Genomic DNA, 18,212 nt, shown 5'->3' with positions numbered 1-18,212 from the left:
AACTGGCAACAGTGTGCTGATGTCACTGACGGCAGGATGGAGACAATCAGTGAAATTTAATAGCACATACTGACAGAAGCCTCTTTAACCAACAAGTTGTTGTCTGTGTTCTCTGTGCTTTCAGGTATATAACAGCGCTGACGGATTCTGATGAGGAAGAGCTAAGCGATGCACAACAGAGTGATGAGGAACAACCTGCAGACCCTCTCTCCGTCCTGCTCGAGAGGATCGACTGTTTGCACAAAGGCACTGACTCAGAAAAACAGGACAGTCTCAACCTTCTTCTGGAGCACAGAGAGGAGGTGTGTTATACATCTGAACTCTCTGCAGATATTCAGTTTAGTTTAGTATCCCTGGTGGTACCACAAGATTACATGAGGGGATGTTTGCCTTTGGGTTTGCTGCACGATATACATATGCGCACTTTCATACAATCTAAAGGTTGTAACAGCACAACTAATTAGTCATTTTTAAAAAAGCATAGCAGCAACCTTTACCATTTTTTCTCCTGCTTATCCAGAGACAAACTGGAAAAGATACCTCATGGAAACTATTTTTGAACACCTGTTTACTTTTGCCAAAGAATGGTTGTAGTAGTTGTAGAAATAGCAGACACATATCTCAATATAGAAAAATTAACAAGCTACAAGAGCTCCAAATTAAAGACTTTTTGACCTCATTATTTTGTGAAATTTGAATTGTAAAACATTTAACTGCTTGAATGTGGAAATAAACTAAATAGTAAAAAAATATTGCATGTAATACAAATCCTTCTTGATTGTTTTGTATCATTTAACTGTATTTGATACATCTCCTTGAGGTATTTCTTTGTCAATATCAGAAGAGACAACTCAGGTGTGAAGTTTAAAAGCAGATCAAAAGTCTTCTAGATACATAGTTCACATTTGTGTGCACAGCATGCTTGTGTTGTGTTATTCAGTAAAATAGATGGGGCATCTACTACTTACTTTGCAAGGATGCTTAGTTGTTGTACGTACCATGCCCTACTGCTATTGTTGGATTTAAAAACATGGCTTGTTACTCTTTTATGTCTCTCTGCAGTTTGGACAGAACTCTTCATTTCTATGGCGGCTAACACGGGCTTACTGTGACATCCATGACATCAGCTCAGCTGTGGAGGAGAAGAAGAGTCATGCAGAAACTGGTAATCTACTAAACCTTGTGTTACACTGAAAAGACCAGGCATCCCACTCTGAAAGTGAAGAATGTCACAATCACAGTTGTTTCATTGGTGTAATGTTAGTGTGTTGTCTGGGAAAACTCAAATCCACGCAGGTCTCTATTCCTGGATTTTCCTTGGTCAGATTGTATGAGATCTAATCTAAAACTCACAGACTGCCTTTGGTAACAATATACAATGAGTCAGATACTGCTCACTGGAGGTGTAAGCTTCAGTTGTCGTGTAGTCATCTGTTTTAAAAGGGAAGCACCAGAAGATTATGTACTGTTGCTGATCTGTCGCAAAATCCAAATGAACTATACTCACTATAATATAACAAGAAGAAGCCCACTGATAATGAGTAAATCGCTAATGATCTCACAATGTGATCAATTTGACCGAATATTTTTACTAGCAAATTCCTGAAAGGACAGCTGTGCAGATGAGACACAGAAACCGTCTCTAAATACCTTAAAAGGAATTTTTTTTTTTCTCAAAGCACCAGCAAAAGTTGAACTGCACCCTATCTGAGCTGCAAAATATGCCTCACTGCTTCTGTGATGTTTGCATATTTTTTTCAGGTTAATTTGTGCACAATCAGCAAAAACACTTTCTTGCAAATGAGCCTTGTTGCATAAAAAGTCCTTTATACAAGTAACTACACTCAATAGATATTGAAATAAATAAGAAACTAAAGGCAGTTAGAGTGGTGTGTTGTTATCAGGAGGTGCTGCTCTTGCTGACTTGCTGCAGGAAGAGGTCTGTTGTGAGGACAGTGACACTCAAATCACATCAGTCAAGCCTGGACTGCAGTACATTTAAGTGGAAGTATTAGCCTCTCTGTATACATTTCAGACTGGCATTGCAATATCTCCATCCCCACCTTTTATATTGGGCTGTATTTAATGTGTAAAAGTGCCTGTTTTTACATTGGTAATTTAATATGATGTTGCCAAAATCTAATCTAATTAGTAAGTCTGACGCAAATTGTGACTGATTTTTCAGTCACAGAGCTACCTCACACAGGCTGACGTACATATTTTCATTGATTGTTGTTATCACAGATCTGACACAGAGTTTCGATTCCACTGCAAATAAAGTGGGTCATATACCTTACAGTCTTGGAGTCACCTTTATGACAACAAAACACGGTTCTGAGAAATCTGGTACAAGGGCTGTCTTGTGTTACACGCTGAGACTTTGTTCAGCAGACTTTAATGTTTTTTTCTGAACAGAGGCTGTTTTGTGACTCTACGGAAGTGGATTGACCTGTTTCTCTGTAATCCTTCCTCATCCATGTGCATCTGATCAGAGCTGGCCAGGTGCTTTCTTCAAAGACACCTGTGTAATTGACAGTGTCACACAGGGATATTTTAAGCAGGAGGGCTTCATATTTAACATTCATTCAGGTATTAATAGAGCAGATGGAATGAGACTCTGCACTGACTGATGAAGGATTTAATACTGAGCCCTCTGCATGGATTGCATTTCATACCACTTCTGTTTTCATTGCTTTTATCCAGCGCCTGCTTTCTTGTGTATCCTGTAGTGTTTTCTCAGTCAACACAACCCCTGACTCTTATAATCAGCTCTCTCTGCCTCCCTCCCATGAACAAGACTGTCCTCAGTGAGTGTTGTGTGTGTAATTAGCGTTTCAGTGGAGCATCATTATCTGTTCTCTGTCTTTATTTCTCCTCACAGGGAAGAAAATTGGCGAGGAGGCTGTGGGCCTGAATCCTACTTGTGCTGACAGTCATCAGTGGTAGGTTTGACTTCTTTCCATCCTTCTGAGTCGTCGATCAAAAAAAAAAACAACCTCACTAAACTCTTCTGAGCTGAAACTTAGAGAAAATCAGTCAGTGAGTGTGTGTGTGCGCACTCATTAGTGTCCCCGTTTTGAGTGTTGTGTTTTTATTTGGAAACATTGTTTACATGGAACATGAGAAACCTGATCATTCATATCCCTGTAATCATGCTAATCACATCATCCAGGTTTCTGATCAGCTGTGCCAGATGAGTCTTTATCTGTCACTATCTCAGTCACTGTGCTCCATACCAAAATAGAGTGATCAGAAACGTGGATATGGTGTTTAAAGGATTAAGTATCCCCTGGTTTTGAAACCTGAGTACTCCAGATAACATGTCCAGGTTTCTAAAACTCAGGGTAAGAACTTATTCAGGCTTCTTAAATAAGGATATGATGTTTACACATGCAACACATACACAATACTTAAAGAAGCTGATCATAACCTGGAAACTAGTGTGCCTGTAGGTGCACCATTTGATGGGAAATGTTCTCAATGTTGAACCACGATAACAAGTTAGGTTGATAATATTACATTTCAACTACAGTTACTACTTTTAGACTTTTAGATCCTTATAGTTTTTAAACTATACATTTCAATACCTAAAAACCTTTAGTCCTTTTAAGCAGTGATCAAGAAAGGAATCTCAACCTTCAAACTTATCTGAAGTCTCCTGGACAGTTCAGCTCCCTGCCTCTCCTGTGTCTGCAGCAGAATGTTTGAGAGACAGACTGGGGCACAGTGTTTCATACTGTGGATCCTTAAAAAGTCTTCAATTATAATTTGAAAATGTAAGGTCATAAAAGCTCTTCATAAGTCTTTTTACTTGTGAGAGCCGGTCTTACCGGGATTTTATAAAGTGTGCAGCTCTTTGTAACTTAGGGATGTACTAAGATGATGTAATTTCCTGACTGTGGTAGTCCACACATGTTCCCTCACATCAGTTTAATGATGGCAACCTGGCAGGCCTCATGTTTAAGATTACTGAGGGGGTTTCAGTTTCTACACAAGACACTCTTTAAACTGGCAGCTATCAGTGTAGAAATAATGTTAAAAATTGATACTGATCAATTAAAGCTAGGGTTGGTAGCCCTGGAAAACTAGCATGAATTTGAATGAAGCATTTCCTCAGGACTCCATCTACCCCCCGGAGCTCCTCCAAAACAACGCCCCCCCTCACATGCACGAACGCCACTGATTCGCGATCATATGATCGTGACTGATTCAAAACCGGTCCTCAGCACATGTGTTTGTGTTTTGTCATGTCTCACTCAGCGGTAAGAAAACACCAAATCATTATCATAGTGAAAATTAAAAGCACTAACAATCATGAAATGTACGCGCAGGAGGCGGGCAGAACTGCAGGACGGTATTTGATTGGTTTCATAAATTGGACCCTAAAGGCAGGGAATGGCTGTAGATAGCAGCTTTTTTTCACTCTTTTTTTTAAGAACACATTATGTATTGATTGCCATCAGGACATAAAGATCATTTTAACCAGTATAACAAAAAGTGTATCTAAATCTGACTACCAACCAAGGAAGATGAAGGTATTTGGATTTTTGCCTCATGCATGAAGATTGGCAGCATGTGGTCTGCTTTCATTGAGTCCCATCATGTGAATCACCTGGTTAAGTCCTGATCCAGTTAAACTTCCTGTTATGCAAGCATGAACACAGGTACTTTCCCCTGATGAGAGGTGTTGGGGGGGCCAGGCATGTGAGTGACGTGTTGTTCAGGAGCAGCTGTTCCTCACTGTTTCAATGGAAGTTTGTCTCAGGCATATCTTTGGGGAAATTTACTGAATGTTACCTTGAAGTAGAATCACTTCAGAAAGCCCACAATGAATAAAAACAGATGTAGTTAAATCATTTGACCAAATAAAGAAATGTGCAGAAACTTTCTGTGAACATCTCTGCATTCAGATGTTCATGAGATAACAGCAGCTTACCCTCTAAACATCTCCCCTCTGCAGACCTCGACTCCCCCCCTCGAACCCCACCCCCGACCCTTGATAGCATCACATCCATTCTGAGGAATGTAAACATGGCCTGAGTTAACTTCACTCTGATAGTCTGATGTTGGCACAGGAAGACCTCTAGTGATAAATGGTCCTCTTTAATTGCATTTTCTCTTCCTGTATGTTGGTGGTTGCTTCACAATGAGCACTATATATGGCTGTGCAAAGATACTCAGAAGACTGCTGTCATAACCTAATATCTTTAACCAGGAACATTTAGCCTTACTTAGTACACATTTTTTCAAATTTGACTGGAAGAGAAAAGGGTGGTAGGAAAAAGTGAAAAAGTAATAGGGATGACCACAGTGTTGAGAGGATTGTCAAGAAAAGTCGATATTAGACCTTGGGAGAACTATACACAAATTGGACTGAGGCTGGTGTCAGCGAATGAAGGGCCACAACAGATAGACGTATTCAGGAAAAGAGTTAAAGCTATAGTCTAAAGTTCCAGAGTCTGGAGGAAGAGTGGAGAAGCACAAAATCCAAGTCAAGTGTGAAGTTTCTTCAGTCTGTGATGATTTGGGGCACCAAGTCATCTGTTGGTGTTGGTCCACTGTGTTTTTACAAGTCATCCAAAGCTTGATCCATAAGGCAACTGGACTGGTAGAAATTCTTGAAGACGTTTCACCTCTCCTCCTTCTTCTTCAGTTCTGACCAGACTGGGGAAGAGCTAGAAAATATAAGCCTCTAACAGTCGTGCGTGTGTCCAGGTAGTCACAAAAGGGTCCTAAGTAGGGTCGTTAGCCTAGTTCCTGGCAGTTGTTCTCCTATCACCTGACAGTCGTTCAGTACCTCCTGGCAGTCATTAGCCTACAAGTCAACACAGCCGTGTACTAGGAGAGTTTGGAGCACTTCATGCCTTATCTGCTGACAAGCTTTTTGAAGATGCTGGTTTCCTTTCCCAGTAAAAATGAGCACCTGCCGACAGCGCCAAAACTACTAAGAAATGGTTTGCTTATCATGATATCACTGCGGTTGATTGGCCTCACCAGAACCTTATAGAGAGTCTGTGGGAAATTTGTCTGGAGGAAGGTTAGAAACACTCAAACCTAAAATAGAGATGAGCTGAAGGCTGCTATCAAAGCAAAATGGGCTTATTAACACCTCAGTAGTGCCACAGCCCGATCACCTAAATCCATGCCCCAGTGATGCAGTAATTCCTGGTAAAGGAGCACCAAGCCAAGTTCTAGAGCTAGAAGCCAAAAATCCTGGAAACTGAAACGAAATCAGGCTTGAAATATTACATTTTACATGCAATGAAAACCTTCCAACTAAGAGCTGACCCACTCCTCCACTGAGCTACAGGTGCCCCACAATGACCATATGCCCCTGTGAAATCTTCTTCTGTCTTAAGATTCATCACACATTTGCTCACATATTAACAGCGATTCGCATGTATTTAGTCGCTGAAATGATTGTTTATACGAGCAATGGACCAATCACTAACGAGTTGTATTTTAACCGAAGTCCAACAATCATCTCCATCCACCACTGAGGTCTCTTGAACTGCTTGATCCACAGGATATCAAAATCTAGGTCAGCATCCAGGGGTTGTTCTGCCTTCATAGTCAGAGCTGCACAGCTGAGAATATCTTAAGCTCCCTGTTGAGTTTCTGAACCTTCTTGTTAACATCACACAATCCACAAGGAGTTGTTGTTAAGTTTTCATACAAAAAGGGAAATGCATCCTGCCAAGAGCCCATTTCAACCTCCAGTGGAGGATGAGAAATACTATCATTTCCACTTTCAAGTTGATGTTGTTACCATATTTAAATCGTTGAAATGAGGTCTTAGATGTGATTTAAACCTATTTTCAACCAAATACCAATGTTGAAATCCCTGTCAGTGCTCACTGGGAAGTACATATTGTCAACCGTATTACACAGACTTCTCACAGTGATAAGAATATTATAAACTATAGAATTGAAGTGCACACTACTGGTCTAATTACAAAATTACTCAATTTCCAAATCACTTTCAGCATTGTTTTCTACATTATGTGTTCTGCAAAACAAAAAGAGATCTTATTTGTGCATGTCAGAAAACATATACACCCATGTCGATAGTGCGTTGGGTCCGTATTGACCAATAATAGTGATCATTTAGGCTCTTGGTTGTTTCCATCTCGTGTCTGATTTTGATGTACTGTTTTCATGTGGCTGTGGTTCTGCTGTCAAAGTTGTTCCACAGATACAAAAAACAACCTTTGAAATATATTTTGGGTGCAGCCATCTGGCCCCAGTGGACACTTTAAAGTACTATAATGATTATCTTTAGAAATGGCCCTGGGTGTTAGAATAAGCAAAGGGGAATTTCGCCGCCTTGTATCAGTCCCAAACAAAGAGGTGAACCTCCTCTCTGCTCGTGTACCTCCCTGGTTGCTCTGTGACTCAGTGAAAAATCCCCTTGCTTTTAATTAGTTGTGCAGAGTGGGCTTGATGGCATGAGTCCCGTTTGTATTTGTGCAGGCCCCAAGTGGTGCATTCCTCATCTGAAACACCGCTCATGTCAAAACTTGACTGCTGATCATACATGGAATCCATGAATGGGGCAAAGAGATGAACACTGCACCAGAAGCAGCTCTGCGATTAGCTCGGGCTACTGCTGGGCTTTGAGAAGACCTGCTATGTCTGCAGCTGCTAGAAAGTATCACAAAGCCCCTTGCATTTATAACAGTTTAACTTATAGAATACATTAGTTCCACAGAGTCAACCATATTTGCTTCCATGATACTAAAAGCTCCCCTCATATTCGTTTTTCATCCTGGTAATGGCATTCCTCGTGAAATGGAGAATTTGTGGTCTCTGCCGTCAAACAAATTCTCATGAAAAAACAACCTGACCCTACTGCTCCAGCCGGCAGCCCTGCTGCCCCTTTTCGTTGTGGAGTAATTAGCATTAGCTCATGCACACACGCAACCCTCTAGACATGAAATGAAGTAGAAGGCTGTGTTTGTTTAGTTAATTAAGAGCAACAGCTTTAAAAAAGCTTAGTGCTTAATCCTATACCCACGGATGGAATTTGTACGATTCTTAAGGCGAGTAGAAACGCTGTCTAAATCGAACAGACAGGGTAAAGCTGCACTTTGAGCGGGGAGGAGGCCAGGATTGGGGTCTGTGCCAGGCCGTGTTGCAAGGAAGTTTATGTCTGAGGTAACTGTTTACTTAGTGTTCCGATGCCGTGAGAAAACTTGTCACCTGCTTTCCTGAATGCAGCTCAGCTCATCACAGTTTGACAGATGTTGTGTGGACGTGCTGCCATTCATGTCTTGCTCTGCCACTGAAACTGCTAATAATAGATGGCTTTTTAAACCTTCCATCTACACTCATTTACCTCTTTTAAAGTACTGAGTGAATGCTGAACATGGTTGGCTGATTATGATGTTTTATTTTTCTGAAAGCTTTTCTAAATCTGCAAAAAGGCATGCTCTTATAACAATTTTGTAGGCTCGGTTAAAATGTGCATGCAACACTTTGGTGACTGCAGCAGGTAATGAACAGGTTTTTTATAAAGTGAATACACCCTGTTTAAAGCATCTCAACAATAATAGTAGAACTACAGTATTCTGCAAACTATAAGCTTTAGAGCAGGTTACAATCTGTCAATCTTCTCAACTCAGCAGCTCCATGAGAGAATGAAGGAGGAGGCGACAGTTCTCATCTCTCCACGCATGACAGGAAGTGTTGTTGGATGCACTGTAATTAACACAATCATCTTTGTAATGTGTATTTATTCTACCCAGTTACCATGCCCTCAGTTGTTTGTGATCATGTATTAAAATGTCTAACACCAGGCTGACTAACTCATCTAACTCGAGTCTTTGTGGTGTAGCACCACAAAGCTGGCTAAAATCCTAACAAGTCAGCTTTAATTTGATGTTCCCCAAATCATTAATTCAAAATCTACCCAAGCGTTTAAAGTTTGATGACACACAAACTTAAAACTAGTTTCTTAACAGTCTTTTACGAGGGTTTAATCTCTCAGAGTTTGCAGCTCTGGAGTAATTTATCCCTGATGAATGTGTTAATGCTTTGTTAATTTGTGGAACTTGGTTCAATAATTCTTTGAGGTGTACCACAGAAACCTAATTTAGTTTCACTCTGAGATGTTTGAGTGACAGCTCAGCTGGTAGGGTGAGGTTGACTGCCTCAGAAACCTGCTCTGTTGAATCTGTAGCTCACAGAGTAAATCACTGATGTAAGTAGGTATACCGTCTCTTTGAAAAGAATACACTTAGAAGCTGATTCATTTTTGAAGAAGGACCTATAGTTTCTTATAAAGGCTTATTGCCTTCCTTTAGGTGTCTCCTCCCAAATCAGACCACTTTGGACTACATATCTTGGGACACAAAAATGATGCACTTTGTAGCTGTCATTTTCCCTGATCTCGTTGTGTGCTGGTGAAATAACCTTAAAATTAGACTGTCATATGGCGGAGGACCGGCTCAGCCTAGTCGTCAGGTTCACTGAAGGAAATTCTTAATGGCATTTCCAATTTAAGGAACAAACCTGTGAGAAAACTTTTTATTAGACCCCCAACAATATGGTACTACTTAAAGGATGGCGAAAAAAAGTAATGGATGCTGCTTTTCTTAACAAATAATTTCATGTAACACTATTATGAATTGTAACCAGTTCAGTTTTTGGATATATTTTATGTAGAAAGTTGTTTTATCATCCTTTTCCAAGATGGTTCTTCTTTATTTTTGAATTACTTATTTTCTATATTTGCCCAACAACTCATATTGTGTTTTATCTTCAGTCTACTCTCACAACAGCAGTTAAGCTACATGAATTAGGGTGTTAAAGGACATGGCACTGCTAACAATAAAAAAGGGCGTAATTAGGTCGAGACTTGCAGCGTATTTACAGGATGAGTTTGGACATTCTTTCTAAGTCAATTCATGTAAGCAGTAATTAGTTGTAGGCCCAGAGCTGAACCTTGTGGTACGCCCTCATGGATGTGTAGTACCCCTGAGGTAACACCTGCTAACTTAACAATGTGAGTTTTGTCAGTGAGATAGTTAGCAAACCACCCAAATGTATTATCCGAGGCCTGAAGATGTCTATGAAAACAGACGTACAAGAGCGCTTATTGTGTACAACTTTAATAATATGTTGTATAGAATTCATGCGTCAGTGGTAGCACTGTGGTTTTTATGAAAGGTAGACAGTAAGGACTGAGGCCAAGCATTCCCCTTCCCTGTGGAATAAATAACAAAACAGTATTTCGTAAGTCCCTCAATTTGCCTTGGGGGTAGTTAAAATACAGCTCATCTGAGTAAAATGTATAATGTTGGATACACTGCCATTGTTTCCTAACAAGATTGCAACCATCAAATAAGTTATACTAATGTACTGAACTGCTGAAAACCTTGATAAAAGGTGCAGGTGTTTTGCACACTATATACTTCTCCTCAGTAGAGATTAGACTGAAAATTGATTACATTTCCCTCAAAGAATGAAGGACAGTGTAGCCTGAGGAGTTATTGTTAGGCAGACTCAGGATACTTAGTTCAAGGAACTTAACTTATGAGTGCAACCAGGAAACATGCAAAACAAGAAAATGTGGACAACAAAATGTTAACATGAGAAACAGAAAATAACTGCACACACAAATACATATTAACATTACAACTTTGGTAGATTGAGGACATCTTACAAACCTTTAAACTTTAAAACTTTGAAATGAATCCGTAGGTAAATGAAATAAAAACTTCTGTCTACCATATGTGTCATCCTGTATTTAGAAAAGATGGAAATGTCAACTCAATACGAAACAAACAGACATGGGATATTGTGTTATGCTATCTATAGAACATTATGGTTAACATCATAATAACAGATAATAAAAGTAAACAAATAAAAGTGATATTTGTGAGAGTGATATGATAGTATTGCTACATAAGTGACAACCTTGTCACAAAGGGATCTTCTATAGTGCTGTTTGTGGAGAAAACTTAATTTAACATTAATTTTTCTATCTACCTCAAAAGTCAAGTTCTGTGCCACATTCACAGTGTGCGTGTGTGTATTCCCCCTATTTAGCACCAAGTCAATGCCCACAGTGAATGAAGTCAGACTGTTATCATAGAACCAGGGATTACACTAAATCACCAAAAGCTTCCACCCAAACCGTTGATGTGCAGCTACAGACATTTCAAAGCCCACACAGTGGGAAACACGCAGCATCCTCTCTGAGCCCGAACACTGAGCACTGTTAAAAGACCTGAAGTGATGAATGAAGGTGATCTCTGTCAAACAGTCATCACTTCTCCAGAGATTACGCATACTTTCCCACTCTGTCATGCACCACATCTCTGTTCTTTTCCCAGGAGAGAGGATGAGGGCTCTTTTGAAGTTGGAGGTGTTTTAGGGGCACTTCAGTCAAAGAGCAGCATTGTGAGGGATACTATCAGCTTCTCCACAACTGTCTGTCACCCTGCATGTCAGGGTGCACATCTCCACCTCTCAGCTCTAACATTTCATTCTTCAAAAGCACCGCAGCATGGTTGTGTCTTGTGTTGGAGCATATTTATGCCCGTAACTCTTAATTCATGTAAAGTGTTAGTAACTATGGTTCAATGTTTTATACTCTACGTTTCAATTATTTAGATAACCGTGTTATTTCTAAGCAGTAAAGCATTGAAACTAGACTGCATGTCCTTTCGCTTTCTGTGTGTGCTAGTTTCTGGGTGTGCTACATGCCGAAATTTTCACCTTGACTTTACTCGGAATTTCCTGCCAGCGCCCTCGTAAAATTTCAAAGGGGTGATGTAATTTGTTTGATGCAACTGGTGTGAACCTGGAAGAGCAGCACATAATTGGAAAAATGCAAATACAAAAAATTAGAGAATGGGAATCGGTTTTGAGAGAAGAACAGTAGAGAGGTCTGCATGTCCACCCTGTTGCATGCAGCATTTATATAAATGCTGAAACTGTCACCATCACTGTTGCTTAGTCTGCCATCATGTTGCTAACATTGAATTGTGACTTTTGCTGCATGCTTTTGATGTAATGTCCTAACTCCAGAGACTAATCTCCCACACCTACCCACCTCTCATCTGAAAAGAACGACTTCTAAATGTGGGGGACATGTGTGAAGAAGCACGTTTGGAAATTTTGAAGGGTAGAACTCCTGAAAATTGCGCATGTGAGAGAGGCTAAGATTATGACATTTCCCCCATCAAACTCCTGAGGTGATTTTCTTATCAAGCATTTGTGAACATCCAGCTGTGGGACCATGTCCTTTTCCCATTTGAACCCTCTAATGGACGGGTGTCCTAGATGCCCTCCTCTAAGTGTGACACAAAACGTATCCTGTTTGGGGTTTCGGTATTGTATGGAGCCAAAACAATAACTTTAATGTTTGGTATTGAAAATAAAATATGGCATTGAAAACACACTCTGAAACTGAAAAAAAAAAACATTGGCAATGAAACACTTATATTGAAAAAAAATTTAATGGCATCAAAACAGGTATTGGCATTGAAAACGTTTCATTGAAGTTAAAATCACAAACATCAAATTTTATATCATTTAATTTATAGCAATTTTTGCATTCTAATATTTTTTTCAATGACAATCATATTATTTTTCTTCGATGTCACTTTTTTTTCAATGACAGATTTTTTTTTCGATGACGTTTTTCTTTTTTCGAATGCAGTTCTTTTCAATGATTGAATTTTCAGTTCCAACTTTTTGTCACCGTTTTGGCGTGGAGGGTAGGGTTTGAGGGGAGGGGCTAGGAGGGCGTTATTTGCATCATTTTTCACGTATTGTCACAGACTCATGGAACGCCCCCCCTGCAGGGCAAGGAAACATACAGTCTATGCTAACTACCTAAGGGCTTCGGGGAAATGACCGGACTCTGCTGCCAACTACGTGTTTAAACACTTGAAAAGTGCCGAACAGTTGTTTATCAGGTATATGACGAGGAGACAAGTCCGGGTTCTGTTTCTTACAGGGATATTTTATTGTTTTTGATGTGGGGTTGAATGAGTTTCATGTTACCGATAGATACTAACCACACTAGTTTGTGATCTGCTGGTATATCTTAATTCCCAAAGGTTGAAGAAGACTGTTGTTGAGTCTTGCTTGTGACAGCATGAAGTTTTCTCGGTTCATTGTGTGTAAACTGTGTGTATTAGCTCACAGTTTACACACCTGCACCACCAGGTAACTCTGGATCTCTCCTGCTCTCCAGTTTACCTCTGCAGTTCCTCCGCTTTTTCCTCCGGTGCATTGAATCTCCCTCTCCTCTGTAAAGTCCGGCTCATGAAGGTGTCCACGCGTGTCCGCAGTAAACGGCATAACATCGGCGCAGTCAGAATCCCTCATTACTAAGTTTTGTTGTATTTTTATGACTTTGAAGCTGCAGACCTGAACAGCTGATCAGTGTGTTGCAGGCGGAGGAGCATGTCTGTGTTGTGTCAGTAAATACTGCAAAAACAAACAGGCTTTCTGGTGTCAAAGTGAAGTGCTGAATAAAATCACACGTGGAGTGTACATCTATAACCGAGATGAGTGCTCAGGTCAGAGTATTGTAAAATGAGCTGAGTTACGTGGCAGGACTGACCCGGTCTGCAGAAACTGTAGCCTAGCTGCTGCTGTTTCTCCTGTAGTTTCTCACTACAGGAGCCAAGCTGACCGGGGTCCGTTATGGCTAGTACAATTACTAGTGACATAAAACTCATACAACCCCACTTCATAAACATTGATATATCCCTGTAAGAATCCAATCTTAGAAATAAAACCCTCAGAGGAGGAGATGTGGATTCATTATATTCGACGCTCTGTTGTCCCTGCTGAGGGAACAAAACAATGATAAAGTCCACACGTATTTAAACGAACATTTCATTAACGGTATATTGAAGTAAACACAGAGTATTTTAATCATTGTATGAATCAAGTTGATGTAGTACTCCATACATCGTTACAGTGTGTGGACTGATGTCTACAACTCCGATGCTAACATGTTGACACCGCTAGCTAACGCTGGCTTAGTAATAACGTCGCTGTTCACAGTCTGACACTTTTATCCTGACAGTCTGGTAATGAAGTGTTCTCGGTTAAGTTAAGGAGGAGGTTGATATTTAGTGTCGAGGCTTGACGGTGACCTTTCAGTAAGGAAGAGACGGTTTTACACGTCTGAATGAATGGAAGCAGTCATGTCACTTCAGTCTTTTTTGCCCTCCAGGCTTCTGCGGTGGTCAGGTGACTGAAAATTATGCAAATTATTTTTAAATCACGCCCTCCTAGCCCCTCCCCTCAAACCCTCCCCTCCACGCCAAAATGGTGACAAAAAGTTGGAACTGAAAATTCAATCATTGAAAAAGAACCACATTCGAAAAAAGAAAAACGTCATCGAAAAAAAAATCTGTCATTGAAAAAAAAGTGACATCGAAGAAAAATAATATGATTGTCATTGAAAAAAATATTAGAATGCCAAAATTGCTATAAATTAAATGATATAAAATTTGATGTTTGTGATTTTAACTTCAATGAAACGTTTTCAATGCCAATACCTGTTTTGATGCCGTTAAATTTTTTTTCAATATAAGTGTTTCATTGCCAATGTTTTTTTTTTTCAGTTTCAGAATGTGTTTTAAATGCCAAATTTTATTTTCAATACCAAACATTAAAGTCATCGTTTTGGCTCCATAGTATTGGCCCTTGTTGCCTTCGGAGAATCAGCATAGATCTCATATTTTGATTTTTGCTTCCTATAACCCCAAATGTATAGTCTTCACTGCATCTCACCAGATTTGGAAAGATCTTCCACGGCTCACTGCGATCTCCTTCCTTCACAGTGAAATAAAATGTATCTGAACCAGCCACCAAACTTTTATATTGCTGTATTCACACATGAAATAAACTTCTGGCAATTCTCTGAAATTTTCTGGGTAAGCTTGTGTGAACAAAAATAGACATAATTTTCAGACCAACTATAATTCCCTTGGTAAAATTTTCAAAAGAATTGCGATTGGTTGAGTGATGTGAGAACACAGCAGCTAAAAGTATGTAAAAAGTCCCTGGGAGCGTATCGGGAGCTTATATCATGCGACTTTTAAAATCTTCAAGCTCTTTAAAAGTTGCACGATACTCTTTTCTGCTCTACAGCGTTTTCTTTTTTACTTTTGTGAATACGTCCAATAACATGTTGTATTGATATAAAGCCAGAAAAATGTGATATACTGTCACACTGCTTTGCGTGCCATGTTGGATATGTAGCAAATATTACACCCTGACTGCCACAACAATAATTTTCCATCTGGGACCCCCGTTCCTCCCTCCCTTAACCTGAAGGGGAAAACTTCATGCTGTGAGGAACATGTGTGAATAAGAAACATTGGAAAATGACGGGATAGGCTGTCCTGAAATTTTCTAGAATTTTTCAGGAGAGCGTAAAAAAGGCTTGTGAGTTAAAACACAGTATGCATGCATAAGGTTATGTGGAGTGCTTTCGTGACACCGAGTGTGAAGCCTATTTGTGTAATCTCAGCAGGCTGACGGCTGCTAGATGTGATTGCATTCTTGTATCGCCGGCTTTGTTTATAGGTGCGTTTCCAATGATCCCACCGTGTGAATTCACCCCGGTGTAAATCCCTGACTGTAGGGCCTCTCTGATGGTACAAAGGCCCTCGGATTAAGCAGGGAGCCTGTGGCAGTGCTCGTCAGAGGAGGGAGGGGATGGGGTCACATTGACCTTTACAAAGACAAGTTTAATTTCAAACACGTGCCTCTGTTTGCCACCGTCATCATTAGTGTCACCGTGGCAACATTGTGCTCTGTTCCCAGTAGCCGAGGAAACCCTCCGTCCTCTGCTTCATCACTGTGGGAACACTTGCTGCAGAGAAAACACCATCATCTCATTCTATCTCACACAAGTTGTCCTTGAATTCCTCGAGTTCCTCCTCCTGTTCCTCTACAGGTTTTAGCCTGGACCCCTTTCCTGGCCCTCTCTCTTCAGCAAGCTCTCTATGTTTGGATTTGAAGGCTGAAATCAATCTGCTGTTTCCACTAAGCAGCTGACACTTAGGCCTGTTTGTTTTTGCCCGGTAGAGTAGGGGATTTCACTGAGCCGCAGTAACAAACGTGGACGAACCTTGCGCAATTAAGTGTTCCATCCACCTCTCATCTTCCCTTTGTCATGTTTTGCTGACACCCAACCTTCCTCCTCCTCTTGATATTTCCTCTGTCTTGCCTTGGACTGTGAAGGTGAGATAGAATTTCAGCTGAAAGAAGAAAGGAAAGCATAAACAAGAGCGGATTGGCCCCTGAGGCTTGACACACCTCCCTACACCTTGACATCCTGGCTTCTTATACGCTTGCTCCTTTTACCTGTACCTGCCTCTCCACTGCAGGCCTGCTGCTGTTGCTCACAAAGACAATAGATCTGTTACAAAACCCCCAAAACAAAATACTCATCTTTTATTTCAGATGTTTTTCCCTTTTTTTGTGAAATGATACATGCAGGAGGCAGAAGATGAGTTTTTATAAAATCACAGATAAAACCTCCCACAATCTAACTCTGCTGTGTAGGTGCAGAGATGAGCAAACACTGTTGCATGCTCATCCAATTATGGTTGCTGAGTAATGTAAGAGCTAACCAATCACAAAGCGATAGATATACGTGTTGTGTTAGCCTGAATATTGAGCAATCCTTCCCACAGCCCTCACCTTGGCAACACTTATTCCAAATTATGATTACCGTTTCCCTCAGGTATGCTTCTCCAGTCACTCTCTTCATCCAACCCGTGGTAAGATTTATTGCATTTAATCACATCAGCATATTGCAGCATGTTGTAGACAGACAGGAGTGACTAACTGGTTAGCAGAGCTCTTGAAGGAAGACTTCTGTTATCCAAGGTCATTAGCTTTTTATTGAATTGTCGGGTTCATAGAGGGCTGCTGTGGCTCAGTGGTAAAGTGGATCATCTCTTGTTGGTGATTTGATCCCAGCTCCTGCAGTCTCATGCTGGTGATGTAGTCAATGCTGTGTGAATGCATATGAGTGGTATTAGTTATTATTAGTTAGTTAATACGGATGGTCTCCTACTATGGCAACCTTTGCCATCAGAGTATGAATGTGTCTGAATTGGGCATTTTTGCTTTTATTGATAGGACAGCTGAAGAGAGACAGGTAATGTTGGGTGTAGGGGGTGGGGGAAGACATGCAGCAAAGGGTCTTGGGTGGGAGTTTTACCAGCGTCCACTGCATTGACGACTACAGCCTCTGCACATAGAGCGCTCCTAAACTGCCAGGTCAACCGGTGCCCAAAGTCTATCCTCATTTTAATGGACTAAATAGAGGCTAGGAGCCCCCGTCTGTTTTTCAGGTTGTGATTTTTTTAATGCATTGTAGTTCATTGATGTCTAGTTCAAGGCTCTGACAATTTCATACCGTCCACAGTACTTGCATAGACCCACACATATGCTGTGTTTAGTTCTCTTACCTGAATAAATAAGTATCTATACATTTTTACAGAATCTGTACAGGAAAGTGACAAAGATCTGTGGTGTCTAAAGTGTGCTGATATCTGTTTGTAGTCCAAGTAAATGTTAAATCAGGTTTTACAGGAATCTGGTTGAGAGCACAAGAGGCCCAACACAATGTGAAATGCCTCTCTGAACCGTGTAATGTTGTCTTATTTCATACATCTATGCTTGACCGTATACATGAGGAAAACTATATGCAAGTTTAATTCTTCATGAGAATGCGTGCATTTATTAGCTATGCTTCTTATTCATAGTGGGATGAGGGGTGATTGAACCAATCCTAGCTGACGTGGCAAGAGGTTGGTAATCTTTGAACAGGTCCTTTCAGTCAATCAGAGGACTGATAGGTAAAAATTGTAAATACTGTACAACTATACAGATAGCAGTTAGAGTCATCATTTGAGCTAACTTTATTTTCTTTTGGACTTTTGAAAGGAGACTTGGAACTACCAGGAACATGCACGTGTAGTCAACTAAGAGTGTTAACATAGTCACCCTCAGACCACCAGCCCGAGCTTTAGCTCCAGTTAATTACTACTGCCATGATGCTATAATGCTGTACTAACTGGATGTAACCAAGCACAGATGACAGATGGCATCTCATAGCGTAGCCCAGCAGTGTGTAACCTGCACAGATGCAGACGTTAACCTGCGAGGAGGACTACATGGAAGGCTGTCAGTGCTAGCTCTGTAAATGATAGCCACAC

The 18,212-nt window shown here is 40.5% G+C and overlaps 1 protein-coding gene across 1 annotated transcript in view; it reads left to right on the top strand.

The window, feature by feature from the left end:
• The window catches only part of LOC117812106 (regulator of microtubule dynamics protein 2), a 46,115-nt gene that overhangs the window by 16,068 nt on the left and 11,835 nt on the right, over positions 1 to 18,212 (top strand). Inside the window, exons 3-5 of the mRNA XM_034682708.1 lie at positions 125 to 302; positions 1,063 to 1,165; positions 2,882 to 2,942. Coding sequence (XP_034538599.1) covers positions 125 to 302; positions 1,063 to 1,165; positions 2,882 to 2,942 — 342 coding nt within the window. The remainder of the gene's footprint in view (positions 1 to 124; positions 303 to 1,062; positions 1,166 to 2,881; positions 2,943 to 18,212) is intronic.

Source organism: Notolabrus celidotus, chromosome 4, assembly GCF_009762535.1.
Source record: "Notolabrus celidotus isolate fNotCel1 chromosome 4, fNotCel1.pri, whole genome shotgun sequence".
In the NCBI taxonomy this organism is placed as follows: Eukaryota; Metazoa; Chordata; class Actinopteri; order Labriformes; family Labridae; genus Notolabrus; species Notolabrus celidotus.
This window is presented reverse-complemented; position numbering and strand designations above follow the sequence as displayed.